General features: G+C 39.9%; 1 protein-coding gene across 3 annotated transcripts; it reads right to left on the bottom strand.

Annotated features, from left to right (window-relative positions):
- Positions 1-1043: 1043 nt before the first annotated feature.
- bcorl1 (BCL6 corepressor-like 1) lies at positions 1044-21505 on the bottom strand. 3 transcript variants are annotated; one of them, XM_084132786.1, is made up of 12 exons: positions 21329-21505; positions 14257-14341; positions 11578-14142; positions 9246-9381; positions 7167-7610; positions 6089-6297; positions 5556-5825; positions 4897-5063; positions 4284-4429; positions 4104-4181; positions 2869-3043; positions 1044-2796 (listed from the first exon to the last, which is right to left on the bottom strand). In XM_084132786.1, the coding sequence occupies exons 2-12, from the start codon at positions 14260-14262 to the stop codon at positions 2484-2486; spliced, it is 4509 nt and encodes a 1502-aa protein (XP_083988912.1). In that variant the 5' UTR covers positions 14263-14341; positions 21329-21505; the 3' UTR covers positions 1044-2483. The 3 variants fall into 3 exon arrangements, with proteins under 3 accessions (XP_083988912.1, XP_083988913.1, XP_083988911.1); XM_084132787.1 differs by lacking the exon at positions 21329-21505 and adding an exon at positions 18270-18383; XM_084132785.1 differs by lacking the exon at positions 21329-21505 and adding an exon at positions 18141-18366.
- Between the last annotated feature and the right edge of the window lie 951 nt (positions 21506-22456).

Genomic DNA, 22456 nt, shown 5'->3' on the forward strand with positions numbered 1-22456 from the left:
TAGGCAACTTTATAGAAACCGATTTTTTTTTTTTTTTTTTTTAAGAATTTTTTTGCTCAAATAGACTGCATTTATTAAATCAAAATACAGTAAAACATTGTGAATATTAGCCTGTAATTTTAAATAACTGTTTCTCCTTATCTTTTAAAATGTAATTTATTCCTGTGATGGCAAAGCTGGATTTTTCAGCATGATCATTAGGCTACTCCAGTCTTCAAAGTCACACGATCCTTCAGAAATCATTCTAATATGCTGATCTGGTGCTCAAGAAACATTTCTAATTATTCTCAATGTTGAAAACAGTTGCGCTGCTTAGTATTTTTGTGGAAACCGTGATTCATTTATTTTAGGTGATGATTCAGAGAATTCAAATGATTAAAATGTGGTGTTTTTATTTGAAATATAAATATTTTGTAGCCTTACAACTGTCTTTAATATCGCTTTTGATCAATTCAATGCATACATGCTGAATAAAATTAATTCCTTTGAAGAAACGGTCCCCAAAAACGTAGTGTAGGCTATATCGTGTTAAAATGTGTAAATATATAGCTTCTTTCATAGTCATGTAATAATTTAAACGATTTCATTAAACAAAATCAATTAAAAATAAATTAATCTTCTTCAGTTTGAAACGTGCACTTTGATTCCCCTCTCAGATCATAGCGCATTTAAAGTAATGTTGTTAGTATCTAGTGCCCCCTTGAGGACAGTGCTCATTTTGATATCGATATTTTCTTTTCCAAAATGATTAAATGACATTTTAATGGTTGGCGACTTAATTTCTAATATGCAGTGTGGGTAAAATCTATATGAATGATTTTTATTAATATAGATTAATACAGAATTTGATTGTAAAAAGCTGAACATCACTTCTGATTTTTATTAATACATTCAATTACTGAACTTTGTCATCTTTAATCATATTGCTCTTAAATCATAAAGCAAAAACGTATTTAATGCTGTCGTTACAGTGGGCTTACTATAAGTAAGTGTGGAAACTTCACCTTATCCAGTGTTACAAACACACAGCAGATCACAAGCAAGACTTGACAATCATGCTTTATTCTGGTTGATTTCTTAAAAAAAAAAAGAATCAAATAAACAGCTCTCCTCTTTGAACAGAGATCACTGAAGCAATATGCCTTCTTTAATCAAAACCCAAGTACTTTCTTCATGTCTCGCGGTATTTCCATAAGTAGTGAAACTAAACTCTATCTTTACATCTCTGTCTCTTCATTTAAATATTTATTGGTTTCAGTTCAAACAAAACTTCATTGATTGTCAACACAAAATCTAGCTTAGCACCAGTACAATAAAACTGTACTTTAGCCTGTTAAAATACTGTTCGCAGTGTGGGAAAACAAAACAACCTCAGGATAAAGGGATCATTATTTGTACACTGTCAAATAAAGCACCAACCATACAAAGCAATTTTCATATATCATTTGTCTGATACACACAAAAAAAGGTCAAATATATTAATGACTATTAAATTAAGCACAAACAACAATCAGTGTAAATAAAACACACCACGCGCCACAAAGCACGCTGGAATCTGGTACACCAGGAAAACCTTGGAGAGGACCCCTTCCAGAAGCACTGGAAAGCAGTTCGAGACGGAATCTAGAAAAACAGCTCTAGAAAAACCTTTAAAAAAAACACACTCCACAGGCTCTTTTTTTGTTTACCACTTAATTGTCAAGGTTGATATCGGCTGATATCTTAAAATAATTAAACCAGTGGATAAAACCAACAGCTCATCAACCTGCCGATTTCCAAAGCAAAAACGAAGCGACGTCAGATGTCACAGGAACACAATCCGGTGCCTGCTACGACACAAACCAAATAAAGAGAAGGTGTAATGATCCTGGCAGAGCTGCAGTGGTGCTGAGGTAAAGAGGGCCGGGGATGAGGAACATATGCTGTAGGTTAGGGGGCTTCTTGGAGCCGAGAGAGGCTTGATGGTTTACACAGGAACCATCTGGCCCAAAGGCATTCCTGCCGCTGTTAGCTTGACGTAAGCCTCTTAGCAACACACATTTAGTTTACCAAGATAAAAAAAGACTTGGATTACCACTCCTTCTAAAGGACAGTCAATAATGAGCGAACATAAAAACATGTTAACGATAAGTTACAACCAGTTGCGTTCACCCTGATGTCAAGATATACATATATATTTACTTATACATATAGGTTTATTTAAAAAAAAAAAAAAAAAAAGATTGAATACTGAAAAAACAAAACCCTACAGAAGGAACCTGAAAGTTGCTTCCCAGTGGAGTCCGTCCCCAGCCTTTCTCCCTGGGGTGAGGGCATGGAAAAGTCGCTCCCTAGGGCCCCTTTCTGTGAGAAGAGTGTCTGTGAGGAAATAGGACCTTTCTGGCTGATTCTGAACATACAAAGTGCTGGTACTGGTAACAGGCCACCGGTTGCAATGGACCTCACACGACTGCGGACGGCACCTCGCTGTAGGGCAGGAGTCGCTATCGACTGCAGGGTCTGGTGTTGACCTCTGAACTGTCGTCCTCATCATCTTGAAGGATCTGTATGGTGGAGCCTAGCAGCCCCTGTAACTCTGGCACGCAGCGCACCAGCTCCACCGTCTCCTCTCCGTCTTCGTCGTCGCCCGGCTGGAGCTCGTCCGAAGCGCTGCATGTTTGACTGACGGAGATCTGCTTCCACAGCTCTGCCTGAGCGATGCTGGCCACCTCGAACTGAGGGTATCGAGCCCGGAAAATGCGTGCCGACATCTTCAGCCGCTTCAGCACGTCTGCCAGCAAGAACCAGTTACAAAAACTGTGGAGAGGAAACAAACAGATTAGGTGTTGTCATGATCATGTTTAAAAAAATATTTCCGCTGCCACTTACCCCTGCGTTAGTGATACTTGGACATGGTAGCAGGGTAGGAGGGGCTCGGAGGAAAACTCGAACAGAAGACAGTCAGTGTCAGCGTCTCTCTCGTTCACCTGCTCGCTCAAGCTGTCCCCGCCTTCTTCCTCAGGCTGAGACAACAGGAAGTCCCAGCAAGGTTCCTTTTCGGTCTCTGTATAAGTTTACAAACAAATAGAGACAGAAGTCAACCTCTAGTTACAAGACCTCACCACAGCGTGTTTACAGTGCTTCTGCTACCCTCAAGTGGGCAGCTATGTCACTGAATCCTTGGATCACTGCCAGCTTGAATTAGGGGACGCTTGGACAATCGATTGTGCTTACTTGGTACACCACCATCATTGAGTGATTTGGAGTAAAGAGTATTAAAAAATTAAATATAATGATGTCTGAGACCATATTAAAATCTGGGATCCAAAATTGAAACACTAAAATTACATTTATTTATTTTTTCTTGGTATTATGTAATGTGAATAAGAAATATTTAATATGCTGCATTATTCATAGGTACTAATCAAAACTATTGTTGGACATGAACAAAATAGGTCAGATTTTCTTGCTTCTATTCTCAAATCATCAGAGCGATGCCAGTTAAAGCCAATACTGAACCAAACTGATGTTCATTTTTCAAATAAACTTTACTTACATTTTTATGCTGCTGATGGAAACAAAAAAATATTTTTGCAATTTAAATCACAAAAATGAAAATTTCACGGGTGGTCTCTGACTTTAAATCCACTACACATTACCATTCAAAAATACAATTTAATTCAAAAAGATTTTTTTAATTGTTTTTGAAAGAAGTCTCTCATGCTCGCCAAGGCTGCATTTATTTGATCACAAATACAGTAAACATAATACAAAAATACAGTTTAATGTTTTATATTTTAAAACTATTTATTCCTGTGATGCAAAGCTGTATTTTCCGCATCACTGATTCCTTCAGGAATCATATTAACATGCTGATATGGTGCTCAAGAATCTTTTCTTATGTTGTAAACAATGCTGATTAATATTTTAGTGGAAACCATGATAAAAAAAACATTTCAGGTTCTTGAACAGAATGTTCAAAAGAAAAGCATTTATTTGCAATAGAACATTTTTCTAACAATCTAAGTTGCTGAATAAAAATACTAATTTCTTTCTTTCTTTTTTTTTTTTACTTACTAACCCCAAACTTTTGAACGGTAGTGTATTTAACTTTAATTTCTTACCAAATACAGAGCTACTGTAGAAATCCCAGTGTAGACTAGGATCTTGGTCTGCTCGTCCCTCTAAATCAGAGAAGTACTCTGTGGATAAACAATCACAAAGACAGTTTAAATCTAAACAATGTTCCAGAAGGATTTTAGGGATCATTTTGCAAAAAAAATTTGAAAATGAAGCGGTTTTACCTTTGAGGAACGTTTTCATCCCGGGACTCTGGGCTAGTTTAACTGCGGTCTGACCAGAGTAGGTTGCCAGTGTGGGATCTGCTCCATGATTTAACAGCATCCAGACTGCTGCCAGATTATCAGCTGCTACAGCATCATGAATTGGGCTACAAAGGTTTGAAAGACGTGTCAGTACCTAATATACTAAATTCCCTATCTAAAATTACGCTTATTGTTACTGCAGATGGGCTGCAATGATGAAAAAAGCATGGAAAAGCAAACTCGGACATCTCTTAAAGGAAGTGGTAGGAGGAAGCATAGTTTCATACAGTATGGTAATTGGATACAGTTTGTTGGACACATTGTAGCTGTGGGTGGACAAATATAATCTTAGTTTGTAGAGTCTGATTCTAAAAATACATCTCCCAAATCTAACATGGCCCATTAGCTACCTAGCTCAAAACTGTCATTATACAATTAAAAAAGAAGTAGCCCTAAGCGGTTTACAGGGCTGAACTGAATTTGGTGCCTTTTAGTGGCATTAGGTACTTTTAATGAATATTTCAAGTAATAAATAAAGCGCTGAATCTAACTGTATCATCCCATCATATCCTGACTGTAACCTGCTGCTCACCGCGTTCCGTCCTGTGCGCTGCAGTTAACATCTGCGCCGTGCTTCAGCAGCACCTGTACAATGTGCGTCCAACCACGTGCACAGGCCTCATGCAGTGCCGTGTATCCCGCATTGTCACGGCGGTTCACCTCTCGCACATCCTTTTCCAAGCAATATAAAACCACATCCTGAAAATAAACATTTATATAAATAATGAGCAATTGATCCAACATTGATATTTTTAGGGCTGTTAAGCAAATTATTTACATAAGTGTTTCCAAAACTGTGGTTTGTGAGGGACCTGCAAGGGGTTTATGAACTGATGAAAAGCTAAATTAAAATAAAAACAATTACTAAAAAGGTAAATGTGTTTACCTGCATGACATACGTGACCATTAACCGACATCAGCGAACAGTCAACGTGCAAATATGTTGTTAAATTACTGAAATATTAACTTAAAATATCAAGGGGTATTTAAGGAAAAGAATTTAGGTTAAGGGGTTCGGCTCACAAAAAATAGTCAATATAAATTTTGTTATTGTGAATTTAATATAATGAATTGAATCACACTGGATTAACTTTTTTAATGACTGGAACTTTTCTGTAATTTACAATAAATATGAATATATTTAATAATTAACATTACAATGTCAGCTAACAACCAAAAGGGTTGCTTTACCTGGTAACCTAATCTAGCAGCTCTCTGTAACAGCGTCTCTCCTGCATTCTTATTCACAATCAATCGACGGACTTCTGGAGGCACTGGACGGCTTGGAGTAGATTCAGGGATTCCTGTTTTCCCAGCTAATCCTTTTTTACCAGAGAGTGGAGAGTTTGACTGCTTGGGAGAAGCATAAGAAAGAGTTGGGGTTTTCTTGGCGGCTGGACTGTCCTCATCTGGCATGAGGGGCCCTGTGCGTTTGCCCAAGCTGCCTTTCTTAGTCTTGAGCTGAAACAAAGACATAAAGACAAAGAGAGTCATGCATGAGGGATGTGACATTGTGGGGAGGGCGACTGTTACATGGTCCCAATAAAAACAGCTGTTGTAGGAAAGTGCTTTAGTGACTCAAAATGCCACTAGGGGGCAGCATAAGACTAATTGAAAATAGGTATATACCTTTGCAGTGAAAAAGAGCCCTTAATATCACAATTTTCCGTTTAATTGCTCTAGTTTAAAAATGCTTGAAAGTTTGATAAGATGCTTCAGCTAACCTTTTTCTGCTCGTCTGTGTCACATAAGTGTTTACTTTTGAACTTCCTCTTCCCTGAGGGTTTGTCATTAGGATGTGTGGCGGGAGGACTCTCTTGAGGTCGTGCCAAGCCAGAACGTGTGAATTGGGTCCGCCTAGGGCTGATGTCTGGACTGGGCACTTCGCTGGTCAGCGTGGCACTGAGACAAGGGTACACGCCCATCTTCTCATCTGCAATGGCATAGACTGACATTTCAGCACCAAACTTTTTATTACATCATTCCTTAAGCAGTGGCATATATCCGAGTGAACCGGCTTCTCGAATGAGTAAAAAAAGCCAGGGCGGGAATTGATTTTGTCCATCGGGAATTGATTGGATCGTTGTCAATTGCTATTGCTGAGATCTCATGTGAGTGACAGGTTGCTGGAGAGGAGAGGTTTTTGTCCCACCCTCGTGCTGGTGAACACATCATCAGAGCAGAGATGTCATTGTAAGGGGAAGTGGGCGGTATATTTATTAAATATTATGTGGGCACATGAATGAAAAAATGTGGATGTGCAAGGGGAAAAAAAATTCTAAAACATTCCAATATTTCATAAAAAACAAGAATTGTCCATTTTTATTTTATGGGAACTTTAAATAAATTGCTTTCAATAATAAGCAATTATCAAAAATAGACTTCTGCTAAATAACCAAAACATGCCTACCTCAGCCCTATTCAAACAGGACAATTATTTTCCTGAGGAGGTCAGGTAAATTTGTAATTCACTGACATACAGACCTTTGGTAACGCCCACATTCAGACATTGGACACTCCTATTTTAGTAATAGCAACACCGATCTTATTCCCAGTACGTGAAATTCACAAACATCTTCACATTGAATAACAGTCAATAATTGTAACTAAAAGGTTTTTTTGAAAGTTTGAATCATGCTAGATATTGCTCCCCAATGGAAAATGTATTTGACATTTTAATTATGCTACCCTCAACTACAGCCCATGGACTAAATATCAAGACCAGGCAGGGAAATTACAGAATGACGTTCTCAGCAAAATGTTCATCAAGCCTCAGACATCTTTACTCAATAGTGGCCTTACCATTTTCCACGCCCAGCTTCTCCTCCTCTCCATCTGCCACCTTATCCTTCTCTGTGATGTATTCCCCGTTCTGATATTTACGATTCTTGCAGCGTTTCCTTTTCTTTATTGAAGAGGTGTCTCCACCCTCAGTGGGCCTGTCCTTGTCCGCATCCACCTCCTCAGGCAGAGGATTGATTCGAGGCCTGCCGCGCGGCCGGCGGACTGGTACAGTAGGGGGTGGTGTAGAGGGGGGATCGAGAGGGGGAGGTGTAGGTGGAGTAGCGAAGCTCCAGTCTCGGAGCAACGCTTCATCAGTCCGTCTGCGCCCTCGCCTCAGCCGTGGAGAGGCCTCCTCCTGGGAGTCTGATTCCTTACTAGGCCAGCCTGGACTGCTGAAAGAGCCCGAATCTCTGTCAACCTGAGGACTTCTGCATGGACTCCTCTCTGAATCGGTGATAAACCCTGGTGACAATTCACAATTATCCATGAGAAATACTTTGGTATCTGAAAAACCATCCCACTGTCTTAAATATGACAAAAAAGCAAAAACATCTTGTCAAAGTATTAAATCACCCCAAAATTTTGATTCAGTCATTTCTTACTCACTCTAGTCATTTCAAACCTGTATGTTGTTATAATGTGAAGGAATCTTTTACACAGGTCTTTTCCATACATGTTTACAGTCACAGCTTTTGTTAAGCTTTAAAAAACTACAATACAAAAAACAAAACACACCAATTTTTACACTAGTTGTTGACTGTATCCAGATCTTATGCAGCAGTTAGAAAGTAAAACTTGATCAGTGCATTAATCGTTCTTTTGAGCTGGTTCTTGTCAATGATCTAGTTCATTGGTTCCCAACCAGAGTTCACAGGGGGGGCGCGGGAGCGGATATGCTTTGAGGTGAATAAAGATGCATAAATGTTCCACTAATAATTTTATATAAAAATATTTTTTCAAAGGTTTTAAAAAATCATATGGTTACAATGCCGATTTCAATTACAATTTCGTTATTTCAAATGTAGGCGCGCTGCGCGTGGCAAGCGCGCTCATAATGTAAGAGACGCCGGCGCGACCACAACATTGCCCAACATCAAATGGCAAACATAATGCAAGCGGAACGAAACTGCTCGTTATTGTGTGGTTGAAGGACCGTTTATCAGTTTGGACCAGTGCAGCGCGAGCCGATCGTGATCATGCGACACTGTTACTACACAGCGCTAATAAGAGATCCAGTAAAGAAAGCATTTGAATTCGCCACTGAAGTAATAACATCGCTGCGAGATCTAGTGAGAAACATTCACATTTCTCCGTTATTAACGGATCAAACAGCGCTGACGTGGAAACCTGGAAGAAACATTGTGCCATGAATGTACTATCCAGTATCCACAGATCAGCAACATTCACCATGGATTTCCTGTAGTAACACTAACTGCACCTATGGAAGTTTGGCAGGAATAGTAGGCTATAATGCTTTCAAGTAACATTAAGTCGGTTTTATTTTTACATTATGAATACAATTGCTGCCCTCAAATGTTAATCTGAAATAAAATAAACCAATTGTTTATAACTACTACAATATTACATTTAATTTTTTCCAAGGAGCTGTTTTGTTTTATATGCTCATAAGAAGAGTGAATTATAGCTCTAGAATTGCTCAAAGTTAAAAAATATCATACTTTATGATGTTAGCTTTAATATAAAAAAAAAAAGAATAAAAAAAGTGTATCATATCGGGGGGGGGGGGTCACGGATTGTTAAATATGTACATAGGGGGGGCCCCAAGGAAAAAGGTTGGGAACCACTGATCTAGTTGAGCCAGCTCACAAATCGGGCTGAACAATTTATTCTCAAATTAGGGTTCACCTTAGTGACTCTTATCATGGTTTTTTTTTTTTTTTTTTTTTGGTCTCTTTTGTCACTTAACAGCCAGGGTCACTATGACCCATCACTGTAAGAAAAAGTGACCCTGCTTAAAAATATCATTTTCTTTTAATACAGAAGATAGGCCTAGGTATGGAAAGACATAAGAGTGAGTAAATGATGACGAGGTGCCCCATGGGTGAACTACCCTTTAACTACGAGCTGGGTCAGTACCTATTTTGTTTGAGTCCGAGTGTTCCATATTAGCTGGACAGATTTTCCCTTTGCGAGTCTTTCCCCCTACTTTGGGGGCTGCGCCTATTCCATCTTGCAGCACATTTTTTCCAACTCCAGGCAATGCATCTTTCTTCTGATAAAGTACAACACAATGGTTTAAAAAAAAAATCATAAAGCATTTCGTCTGTCAATAACACATGCATATTTGTAATTTAGATAAATGGCTATTTAAACAAAGCAAAAATGTAAAATGTAATTGTCTTTAAACCCATCACTGGCTCATAATGGTAATGCTATCATCTCTCACCAAGCGCTTTCACAGGGCTTAGACACATGCAGCTCATTTGCCCAGCAGAACACGCGTCACTAGGCTACTCCCGCAATAATCTCACGAGAACTATTCTAATTTCCCTCCAGAATTCCCAAAAAATGTTCTGTGATCTAGCTGAATTGTGTAGGTCTAAATTTGGGGGGAAAAATGATTTGGATTGAGGTAAAATATTGTTTTAAAAAAATGTTCAAAAAACATACAGAATTATTTTAGATGATTATGCTTGTGAACTATACACAATCAATATTGTTACTATCCACGATACATATCGTTGCATTTTTGTATTGCGATAGGCCTATATTGTGACACGATATATTACGATATGTTACACCCCTAATTGTATCAGAACACATATTATGAAACACAGTTTCAAACAAAGTATAACCACAAAACTTTAACATTGTATGATAAAATTGCTTACTAAACTCCAGTTGTGACCATATACCACAGACTGTCTACATGGGGAAAAAAACACCCATAGGAATTACATTGTAACTCATGATGAGAATAACACCCGAGTACTAAAAGGACAATTTAGACAGATCAAATGAAAAAAAGAATCATTAATATAAACTCTTATAATTAACTAAACCACAAGCTTCCTATTTCTGTTTTAAAATCCTCTAAGATGTCTTGTCAACTCTAAAAGCCATTTACACCAAGAACAATAACTACAAAGATTACAATAACCATAACTATATTAGCGTTCACACCAGCGGGCGATATAGTTCTGTTTATTAGAAGCATGCGTTGGAGTTTTGTCATCTGCCACTTTAAATGCTGGTGCTCTTAAAACAGAATGGATTTTGATTGGTGATTCCAACTATATAATTGTGGTGTGGATTTCACTATTTGTTTGAACTATATCTTTATCGTTATAGTTGTTGTTCTTGACGTGAACAGGTCTTAAGAAAAAACTGACTGACAAATCAAGATGATTTTGTTAATACAGACTAACTTACTTTTAACCCAAAACAGTCCTAAAGGAGAGTTGACTAAACGTTTTACTATGAAGGGTCAAAAGATCTAATTTGACCGGAGGGCCATGGGCTGAAATAAATGTTGCATTATATCAAACTTAATTATTTTAACAATTTCAAATTTACTTATATTCTCTACATTTCAATGCAAAGATAAAACAAAAATGTTAAAACAAAGATCAAAAATGTAATTTCTTTGAATATTATATAGATTTTTCCTATCCCCTGCATGGGGTCTGAGGAGCATGATGATATATACAGACAGAATGTTCAAATGTGGCTCATCCAATCATAATTTTGAATCAAAACAATCACTTTAATATTAGTCTTTTGTTTTGAACTCAAATGTTAATTAAAGTTCTTTTTCATTGACACAGTTTGCATCTTTTCCATCAAAGTCCAAATAAAATGAGAAAATAATCAAATGAGATAAAGCACATTTCATTTTTCAAGTATTTAATTTACTGGATGATAAACAGACGTTATCACATGTTTTTAAACCATTCTTGGCTGAATGTCAAGCAGAAATGATTATTTTGTCATATACTTTTCTTGAGACAAAATCACTTATGCTGTGATATCAGATTAGACTGAATTAAGGGGATGGTTCACCCAAAGATGAAAATCTGGTCACTCACCCTCATGTTGTTCCAAACCTGTATGAATTTAATACACAAAAGAAGGTATTTTGAAGAATATGGGCAACCAAACAGTTAATTGACTTCCATTGTATGGGAAAAAAATCCTATGGAAGTCAATGGGGCACATCAACTGTTTGGATACAGACATACTTCAAAATATCTTCATTTGTGTTCAGCAGAAGAAAGAAATTCATAGAGGCTAAGAGGGTGAGTAAATTATGACATATGACAGAATTTAAATTTTTGAGTGACCTATCCCTTTAAAGGAAAATTTTAACGTAATCAGTCATGGCTTATGCAATTGTTGGAGATATATTACACACACTAGCTATAATAAAAAATGAACCACTAAATGTTCAGAGTAAAATAAATCTTACCTTTTTATGGTAGGGGCCTTGCTTGACTGATGGTCTGTCTTTATCTTTTTGCTTTTTAGTTACTGTAATAGTCTTTTTTTGCGCTTCAGAAGGTGTCTTCTCCTTGGCAGGCTTTTTCAGCTTCTTCTGTTTGGTGGTGGATACTTTGCCTTTGGAAGGTATCTCCTCTTTGGCTCCATTCATTTTTGCCTGTCCTTCTGCTTCTACAGTCTGGCTGGGAAGGAGGGAAAAGGCTTTTCCTTCTACCTTAACATGAGAAGAAGCCTTCCTCTCTGATGCTTTCTCCTCTTTTGTCGTCTCATCCTCTAACTGTTGAGACAATTTCCTTTTAAAACTGGGAGCAGTCCTTTTACTAGGGGTACTAGATTTATTTTTTTGTCTACCATCAGACACTGGATTTTCTGTCTCTTTTGCCTTTTTTTCTCGTCCCTTATCCTTGGTCACAGGAGCGGTTGTGATCTCCGGTCTGCTCAGAGCTGCTGTAGCATCTGTTTGTGGAGAGGTTCTGTCTGACTTGTTGACCTGTTCTTCTATGGCCCTAAATGGAGGAGAACCAGTTGTAAGAGTCTGCTGCAACGTGGAGTCCTGACACCTGTTCTGCACGCTGGCTACCTCAGGCCTCTTGGATCCCACACAAGACAGATTACAGTAGTTCTCACCAGTAAGTGCAGTGGTCTCAAGAGTTTTCTGCTTCACTATCGACTCCAGGTTGGACAGGGGGGATTTGGCCTTCTCCCAGTTTTCATCCTCTACTTTAGTTGGGCTTAAATGGGAGTTATGGAACAGGGCTCTCTCACAACCAAGGGTGGTCTTAGTCTTTGGGGCCTGAGTCTGACTTGGCCTCTTCTGCAGAGATGATCCTTGGGAAAGAACACAAGGTGGTTGCCACAAGGATTTAACTGGAGGTGTAAACAGGGTCCCTTCTTTTCCACCAACAGACTTCCGGTGGGGCTGTGAATTTGCTGTAGTAGATAATTGGGTGGATAAAAAACCTTGTTGAGTACCTGTCGAGAGCTTGCCTCCCTTATTATGCTTATCCTTATTAACAGCAAATGCTGCTTTCCTCTCTATACAAACTGGCTGTTCTCCTTGGTCAATGATGGAGATGGTTTCCTGTTTAGCAAATGTCTGAAAATCTTCAACAAAAGCAGCACTTTTCCCATCTTTGCTACGTAAAGTAGATGCTAGAATGGGGCTTGCCACTCCAACATATGTACCAGGGAGATTGTTTAAGGAACCAGGAGATGAGGCTTTGGCCCAGGAAGCGTTGGGTTCCAAAGCATGGTGATTAGTTAGTTTTGAAGATGATTTTTGTGTTGCACCATTTCTATGGGTGTCATATGTACTGGATGACCCAAAAGAAGCAGAATTAACTTTTTTAGAACCAGCAACGTTTTTCTGATGAGAGTCAGCAGAATGCTGTTCCGTGGCCAATGATGGGTGGTTCTGGGTATCTTTAATGTTTTTTTGTCGCTTGGACTTTGCAGACAGATCAAGGGGCACATCCCTTGACTCAACGGGGCAGGAAACATTATGCTCCTCTGGAGTGGACAGAGTTTTTGGTTTCAGATACGTTAAAGAGGTCTTTTCAGCACCTCGGTACGTCGAACCTTTTTCTACAAGGCTAAGCAGCCGACTTTGAGTGGTGATATTTGCCAGAGCTGGGCTGCAGCAGATGGCAGCAGTGGGAGAAATAGTATAATGGGTTTGTGGAGCCGAGCCCTGTGTGGCTTGCTGTACTGGAAGGGCTAGAGCTGGGGCTGCTACAGAAGACATTGTGGCTTTATGCTCAGATCCACCTTGAAAGCCCTTGGACAAAGAGTCACACCTGACTTTGGATAATGAAGTCTGAGGCTTCTTCTCAGCACCGGGTCCTCTCCCAACAGAAAAGTGATACGGGTATGTTTTAAGCATAGGTGTCGTGCTCGAACAAGAGCTTTGAGCTGGGCAGTCCTTTTGAAACTGGCTAGCAGTGGCTTCTCGCAGTGCTGCAATCTGACCTAACCCTGGTGGCAGTGTGATCTTACAGAGAGGAGAAGAAAAATTTGAAGGGGGAAGGAAAGCAACAGGCTGGCCGGGTTTAAACAGCGTGGAGCACTGGAACCCTAAAGGAACGCTTATCACAGGCTGGGTGGGTGCTGGTGCGTTAGTCTTCTTGTTTAGGTTTATACTAGAATGAACAGAGTTCACAGGGTCCTCTGTAGTGACCTTTTTACCACAAGGCCACTGATGAGTCGAGTAGATACCAGCACTGTCAACCTTGCCTTTGGAAACCTCAGTCCGATCAGGCAACGGTGTGCTCACAGGATCAGTGCTAAACACATTGCTGTGGGGTTGAACTTGGGGACAATGATTTGAATTGCTGGATTCTGAGCAGACGTCTGGCGTTTTACAGTCTGTGGTCACCCTCAGCTTGTTCCGCTGACTTTGAGGTATGTCACCTCTAAGTTCAAGAGGCAGTGTCTGCTGTGGATTCCCCACCATGCTCTCAGACACGTGGGTAGGGGCACTGCTCTCTCTGCTCACCGTCCCTCCATCCCCTACATTCATTGGTGAGGGATCCACCTGAGCAAAGAAACAGGGAAGAAAGTTTGACTTAGGGGGAAAGTGAATTATTTTTATTTTTTTTAATCACGAAAGAGACAAGAGGGGAGACTACAACAATGAAATATATGTTACCTGCATAGGCGTTTTCTCAACACATTACTCAGTGTGTGTGGACGAGTGACTCTTTATGGGATTCTCCTCTGGGTAGTTTGCAGTTCTGTAGTAGAATTAGATCATTAAAAAAAAAAAAAAAAAACAGCTTTAAAATGTGCACAAATTGAGTATGTAAAATTATTTCAAATGAAAAGTTACAATTTGGAACATAAAAATAATAAAGATATTTTAATTGTTTAACGTTAATAGCCTTAAATCTTTTTAAAATAAAGGTAAATCATTCATTGATCAGTCAATAATCTGCTATTGGACAACACTCAAACCTTTCAAATGATGAAAGTTAATATTTGTCATAACAAATCTGTTTGCTTCATCAAACAGAAAAAGCATAGCTAAGCCATACTGTTGATTTTTCACTCATTTCCACTTCATTAATTTTTTAATATACCTATAACTGATTGCAGAGGATAAATGTTGTGTAGTTCAGCCAAGGTCAACTCAGACCTCATTAACTAAAGCAAATGTAAAATATAGATCACTGCACTCTCTACATTACACATTGGAAACAGGGATTTGAACTAAGAGGCAACTAAAATCTTGTTAGCACATTCATTAAAAATGGTTTATTTGGTTATACTTTCCCCTAACATTCTTACAACTGTTACACCCTGTTAGTAGTGCAGAACTACATGTATCATGCACATTACGGTGTTTGGTGTTTTAAGCCCCCAACGGCGCCTTCCAGGCAGCGAGGGGATGGGTAGGTTTAAGGTTGAGGGTAGGGTTAGCTGCCTCTAAGGAGCCATTGGGGGCTTAAAACACCATCGAGCGCACATTACTGTCAAGAACTTTCTAATTATTTTGAGAGATACGAAATATTTCTAATTATCCTTCCCATTTGTCAGAAATAAAATCAAAGCAAACAACTCCGCTCACAATTACTAAATAAACACTAACACTTCTAGAATTTTAACAAAAGATGGACATGGATTAGGCTATAGCTTTAATGTTTTAAATCTCTTTCCCTGTAATCTGACAAAAATGACACTCTAACCAGTGACACAACGTCAGTTCTCTTGTTACAGTCAGTGGATATGAGACAGGCTGGAAACTTCCTGTGAGTAACAGAGGTTTCCTTAGTCAAGATGTCACAATTTCCTTAAGACCACGGCTTGAGTAGGAATAGATATTAAACTTAAAGCATTCAGATTTAAATAATGGATTTGAAAAGAATACAATGATCTCTGAACTGTATACCAGCGATTTACATTTTGAATTTTAAGTTTGCAAATGCATGGTCATAGGAGATGAAAAATGCTGAGTTTGACCCATGACTCTCTCTGAGATTGTGAGCAAATCAATTTCAAGTACACAAGAGTGCATAAACACCAAAAACTCAGTTGAACAGAGAAGAGTAAAAACCTCAACTCCCACAGCTGAAGGGACAGTTTTTACTGCAACAACATCCTCTTAACCCACATTGCATGTGGTCAAAGTCTGCATCCTCTAATTCCCCCCTTTTTTTAAAGAAGCAGAGCACCCTACTGATCAGATCCCAAACCCTCACACAGCTCAATGGAGGGGAATGGTCGAGTGCACGACAGGCCACAAATGCCAGGGGTTGAGGATAAAGGATGCAGGGCCATGCAATAGTTGATGCAGGTTTTACTGCCTGATTACCTCAGTGAGACAAACTGCAGTAGATCAAGACAACATCAACAGTGCAGATAGAACAGAGCAACCATTAATGTGATGCTGTGCCTAACACGGGCGCTTTACTCTTTACAGGCATTAGATAAAGGCGAAGCAACTCATGTCCAGTCACAGAGTGTGCATTACTAAAATGTTTATAATGAGGTGGTCAAGCTGTGATTTAATCTGATTCTAACAGTGCTGTGTGTAGGGCCTTGCAAAACTCCTGTCAGAGCCCAACAGTTCAAATCAATTCATCACACAATTCAAATTCATTTCAGTAACCTTTTTAGTTATGCATAATTAGTGTATAGGGATTTTTAAATAATTTTGAAAAATGTGGTGGTAGATTTCGATTTCTGTGTCACATAATAGCTTTTCAAGTGATCATAATTATTTGTCTCTGACAAAACGGTTTATTCTGGTTTTACTAAATATAAATGCAATGCAATATAGAGCAGAGCATAAAATGAAAAAAACTTAAAACTCACTATAGAAATGTCCATGACTTTTACTCATTGTAATGACTATGTTCGCCAAGAAACATCAATTTTAAAATGTCTTTTTTGTATTTCCATGCAGGTGGTAATCAAACCGAATGTTCCGAGCTCGAAATTAAGTTACACCTTGTTGCATTCGAGACGAAATCATCCAAATCTATCTCTCAAGGTTATGTTCTTAACTGAAAAGAATAAAAAATACATGAATAAGACTGGATATTACTTAGGAAGATCAAACGACATACATAACCGCCACAAATAACCAAATCTGAACAGCCTTGTCTCATATGCAAACAATATGAACACCGTAAACTCGCATCAGAATGCAGGTGAGCGCAGCAGCAGCACCACCTTGACGATACAAGTGACAGCTGTCTTAAAATATGAACTGCTTATCTTTCTGTCTTAAAATGAGATCCAACTGATGTCGGTTCGCTTAAAGTGTCTGTATGGCATAACCAAGCCGTATAGGCCTTTAGCAAAAGTCTGATAATTGGAAAGTTTATGATGTGTTATATGCGTGATTATATCTGCTAAAGATAGAACCGATCATTTTCGTTGAGACATTTTTCATCTCGAGGCATCTCAATTATTGAAAACACAGGATCAGTGGGAGCGGGAGCCCGTGTTTTCTTTAGCCCTCGTTCTTTTGAATGGGGTTACCAGCTCAATGATAAACGGAGACGAGGAAATAAGCATCGTCTCTCCTCTCTAGACTGGAGCTCAGCAGACTCGCGGTCTCCCGGTCAGTCCGTCGGAGCTCCGCAGCCCGGAGCTTATAGATGCACAAAGGATGATGCAGAAAAGCAGTCGATGATCAGCCAATGTCACGTATCCACAGCCAGCTAAATATTAGGACAGAGCATCGTCCTAAAACAGACCAAAATGTTTGTTTCTCTGGCAAACCCACTCGCTCGTTCTAGTGGAGCTACTAAAAAACCGTATCACACAATACAAGAGACTCTCAGGTGACACGAAGCGCCTCGCGTGCTGAAATGGGAGTCAGTGATAAATAACGCCGCTGTTTAAACACAAAAACAACAAAATGTTGGTCCCGCGAGCTGGGATTAGCCGAAAAAGACGTTTCCTTCGGACAGAGAATCGAAAGCCTACACAGTTCGTGTGGCCACAATGTAGCCCAACTAACCGACGTTCGTACTGGCCGAATCCTGTCAAACTATAAAGTGACCGTTGGTTTTTCGCTAAGCGCGAGCCGAGCTATGACGTCTGAATTAGAACTCGACAAAAAAAATACACGGGCAGAGAAATGTCACGCGCACATTTAGGTTGGATGATATATCCTTCACGAGGAAACATCGTACTTTGGTTGTCTCTCTCCACATTGCCCTCGAAAGAGTGTTTGGAAACTAATAGGGTCACCGAGTTTTCCATTCGCTCCTTATTATTATCGTCACTTGTGCTGCGTGACACGCGGGGAGAGCGTTATTTAGTACGGAGCAAGGTGTACGAAACTGAAGGAGCGATTTTCAGATCCCTGCGCAGCGAAGTCTCCCCTCTAACAACTCGGTCTGCATTACTCTGCCACCGTACGACATGAAATGTTTCCATAGCGAAGCAGCTCCAACAATCAAAGTGTTATGACATGCCACAGCCCCAGAACCGACTCCTTCGTCTATACAACCCTGAATAATTCCAAAAGGCAATTAGCGAGCCAAATAACGATGTCAGATTGTACAAACGTGCACCAACCCGTTTGACCGACATTTGGAAGATGTTTGCGCATCAAGATAAGGGCTTTAATCCGGTCTTCCGTTCTTGTCTCTCGCAGTTCACTAATCTCGACGATTTTCGGTTCTGAAAGTCCGGGGGGGTTCGTACCGTATCTCTCTGTCTCTGGTCTGGTGGGAGAGAGAGAGGGGCAGATGGAGCCGAGCTCGTGTGGGAGTTGTAGTGCTCCGACATCCACGCCCTGACCGCGTTCGCCCTAAGAAGGGAGGAGCGAGGACTGCAGGTCCCAGCATGCACCGCGAGAATCCAGCCGCTCAAGGGGAAAGGGGATCGCAACGGTGCGCTAAACTGCAAACCATACCCGAGTAACAAAGTGAAAATGCCCCCTCTCTCTCAATTAAACCGTTGCTCTCGGACGCAACACGCGAGGGTCGCGGAGTAGCACGTGCATGTTTGTATAATCTCGTTTTCAGATTCGCACACGTGGGCCGTCACAAAAAGAGTTGAGACAAACATTGCAGCGGAATTAATAAAAACCCTCCTGAGTCTCGAACTATTCCAGTAGAGCCACGAGACTGATGTCTACTACCGGACACCCACCCAGGGAACGATCATCAATAGTAGAGGCACATGAAAATCCACACTGATGTTTTTATTTATATTTTCAACCTAAATGAAACGAGAAACCTTTTTTTTTTTTTTTTGTTAAAACATGCTGCGCAATACATGAAGAGCTTTTACACACAAGTTAAATTAAAACGCTAACATGAGGCCTAACCAAATCTATTTTAGGTGAACAGGAATCATGCTTAAAGAATTAAAACTGGGATCCTCAGGTGGATTTACCCTTCTTAACTTCTAAAAAAGCCCACCACTGAACTTAACATTTTAGGGGGGGGTTTTAGTTTTTTGCCAGGTGACAACTAGCATCAGCTGTTGCAAAATATCTCTGGAGCTTCACTTTATGTTTCAACTGTGCTGGACTGTTACTTAGCCTACTCTTCAGTTGCTGTTGAACAAAATATATTGTTATTTTTATTGAAACATCTGCAAATCCATATAGCTGAGCAATTTCCCTCATTTGAAGGCTAAATCGTGTCAATAAGATCATAAAGTTTTTCTGTCTGAGTATTGCAAACAAGACCTGGAAAAACACAAAAACTACCTTGACATAACATCATAAGATTTGGTGCAGCTCATTACAATGGCTATCTATTTTGACATTCAAACAGGAGGAATTCAAAATTTATTTCGCATTATTATGCCATTCTTTAATAATTCATGTTTTATGAAGTGTTTGGAAACAAGAAAACTGGTCATATTTGTTTTCTTGTAAGAATATGATGATAACTAAATAATACAAACATACAATTCTCCTGTGGGTCTATAAAGTCTGTTCTCGCCATATTTTTTTAATTGGGTGAATGATTTTTTTTTCAGCCTGTCATGCTTATCTCGAAATAATCAGTCGCTTTTTCAGCAGCGAGACACAAACAATCTGGGGTTCTCGTCCTTATCAAGACAAGACAATGGACATGATGATAGCTAAATCAGGTCCATCAGCTGCATGGCTTCTTTGATCTCAGGTTTAACAAGCAACCCTTACTTTTCAGCCTCAGACACTGTGCATTGTAAACATGTAAGCCAAACACTCTTTATTACATCCTAACAGCCTGCTATATTCAACATTATTTGCACAATCGCTTATTCACAATATTCACTTTTTTTTAATGCACCAACATCATGAACCTGCAAACACCAGTATACCACAATTTGACCTTATCTACCACCAAACGAAACAGTAACATCTCTCCAACAGGTTGAAGCATCTCAAGATTAAGCAAGATTAAGCATCTCAAGCATCTTAGATTATCTCTTCATTATTTGTGGTACAACTTTTTTTCTGTTTTAGCCTGATCTTCTGTAACTCACAATGACCATTTAGACATCATGCTCAGCAACCACTGTATATCTCAAGACCAGTGTCACTGTCCCTGTCCCATTCAGCCATTTCTTCAAATGAAGTCTTAAGGAGCAGAGCAGCACAAGATTACACACTGACAGCATTGTGTATTCTTATAAATTAGGGGACGCTCATACTTTTGATGATTAGGCTTTTATTCCGACAGTAAAATGACACTGCATCATCATCATCATCGGACGACATGCAATAGCCTATCACACAAATTTCCCGTTTTGTCCCTCCTGAAAAACAGCTAAACAGAAATTTAACATCTTTGAGCCGGTGACCTATTTTTGTCATAACTGCTCCGATGCAAACTGACCCCGTATAGACTGCGCTGAGAGCATCACGTCTTCTCAAGGCTCTTACACTGATGCTGCCGTAAAAATACAGGGTATTAACTGTGACTGCAACATACGAGGAAAACAATCATATCAGACAGACAGTCACTGCATTATTAAAAGCTAAAATATCACAAACAAGACGAACGTGCCACATGCTCCTCTACACGTGAACCCATCTATCTATCTATCTATCTATCTATCTATCTCTACATGAAGGCTGACACATTATTACGGTAAGAAAGGAGATTCTGGAAAGTTTGACTTGATAGTGTCAAATCGCCACCATTATCTGCTTTAAACAGGCCTGGGGTGGCTGCAAATGAGCGTCACCGCTTGGGCAACATTTACAACTTAGTTTCAAAATACAATTAAAAAGAACTTGCACGGGAAATGACAACAGAAAGGCCGTGCAACAGTGCAAACTGAGGCGTCTGACTGACCGGTGTATGCTCCACTGCATGATGACTCTGAGGTAGCCTAATGTCGCAAGGGTGGAAGAGAGCACATGAAGTGGGCAGGTTGAGGGGATGCAAACGATATCCAAACTTATTGCACCGTGAAATTTTGCGCGATGCATCACTTTCCTAGGCCGTAACGCACGTAATGACATTGGCTCTTGTGATCGCGTGCGGCCGGTCGGTCAGTTTAGGACACAACATTATCCATATATTTGCAAATGTTGCCGCATTTTGTCTTTGCACTGTATTAATACATCCAACCGTTTCACATAGTTAGATCTCGTCATGACAGGATGTTAGGACTTTGATGTACTCATGTACAAGTGCAAAGTTTAGAGAGTTGACTGTCGCCCTCCATTGCGTTGTGCAATGCCCCCTTTAATGCCCCCTCGCTCGCCAGTATAGCGCCTTTGTTATTAATCGCATGGAATCGCGCCGCCTTACCTTAACGGCCCCAAACTGTTTTCCTATGCATCTGAACTTGACGTATACATCCAAATGCAAGAGAAAGTGTCTGTGCCTGTTGTTTTCGTTACCGTCCGATAGTATGATTCAGAGGAGGATTTAACACTGTGAATTTTGGGTTTCTCCTCGCGATCTTCCCTCATCGCCGCAGCAGCTGGAGAGGAAAATCGCGCACGCTGGGTCCTAAAGCCGGCTGCGTTCCCACAGGTGACCAGGCTCCGTTGCCGCGTGCACTGGTTAAAAGGCACGCTCTCCTTCCTCCGAAGTCCTACCTGGTCGGAGCTCGTGCAGATAGGTGAACAGACTGAGCTACACGGCTAGACTAGATTTTGGGGTTATACTGCGTACGATTTTCATGTGCATCTATTTGTAAAATAATGAAGGCTTTCATGTTTGGTCCCTTTTGTTCGTTTAACGGATGTGGTATTGTGGACTGGACCAACGGGTCCCAGACTGTCAGGGGCCTCCAGCTGAGCTATGTAGAAATAAAAAAGATACACAGACAATGTGAAATAAAGAAAGAAATTTGTTCCCTTTATTGCAGCTTTGTTGTTATCATGGTTTTGTTGTCTCTTTTGTAATATTATAGACATTTTGCAGCTTTATTTTCTCACATTTGCAGTGTAATTTTACATTATTTGTAAATTGCATCTTGCAACTGCAACAAGAGGGGGCTTCCACAGAGATTTGATTTAATGGAAGGGGCGTTTCCTCCGAGGAGGCAAGGGAGACATTTAGAATTTTGAATGAGAAAATAATCCATAATACAAAAATAAAGCAATGCATATATTACAAAATGTGATGTATAAATCACTTGTTTTTCTAAAGTAACACTGTCCAACAGCGACACAGGTAAAGTTACAGCAGGACACCACCTCTCTCTTGCCTCCCCTGAGCCCATTGAGTTTTAACAGACCCCCTAAAAAGTGGGGTGGGTTTGATGGGGGTTAATTGAGAATGAATGGGGAAAGTCAGGTGAGAGGATCGTAATGCCTCCATTGCGCTGTGATTGGATATGATTGGTTCGTGGGATAAACGCTGCCTCTTGTTTTCGTGCAAATCGGTCTGAATGAACAAAATTATGTCCTTAATGGAAAGTTAAAAAGT

Source organism: Abramis brama (assembly GCF_963993115.1).
Source record: "Abramis brama genome assembly, chromosome: 13".
NCBI lineage: Eukaryota > Metazoa > Chordata > Actinopteri > Cypriniformes > Leuciscidae > Abramis > Abramis brama.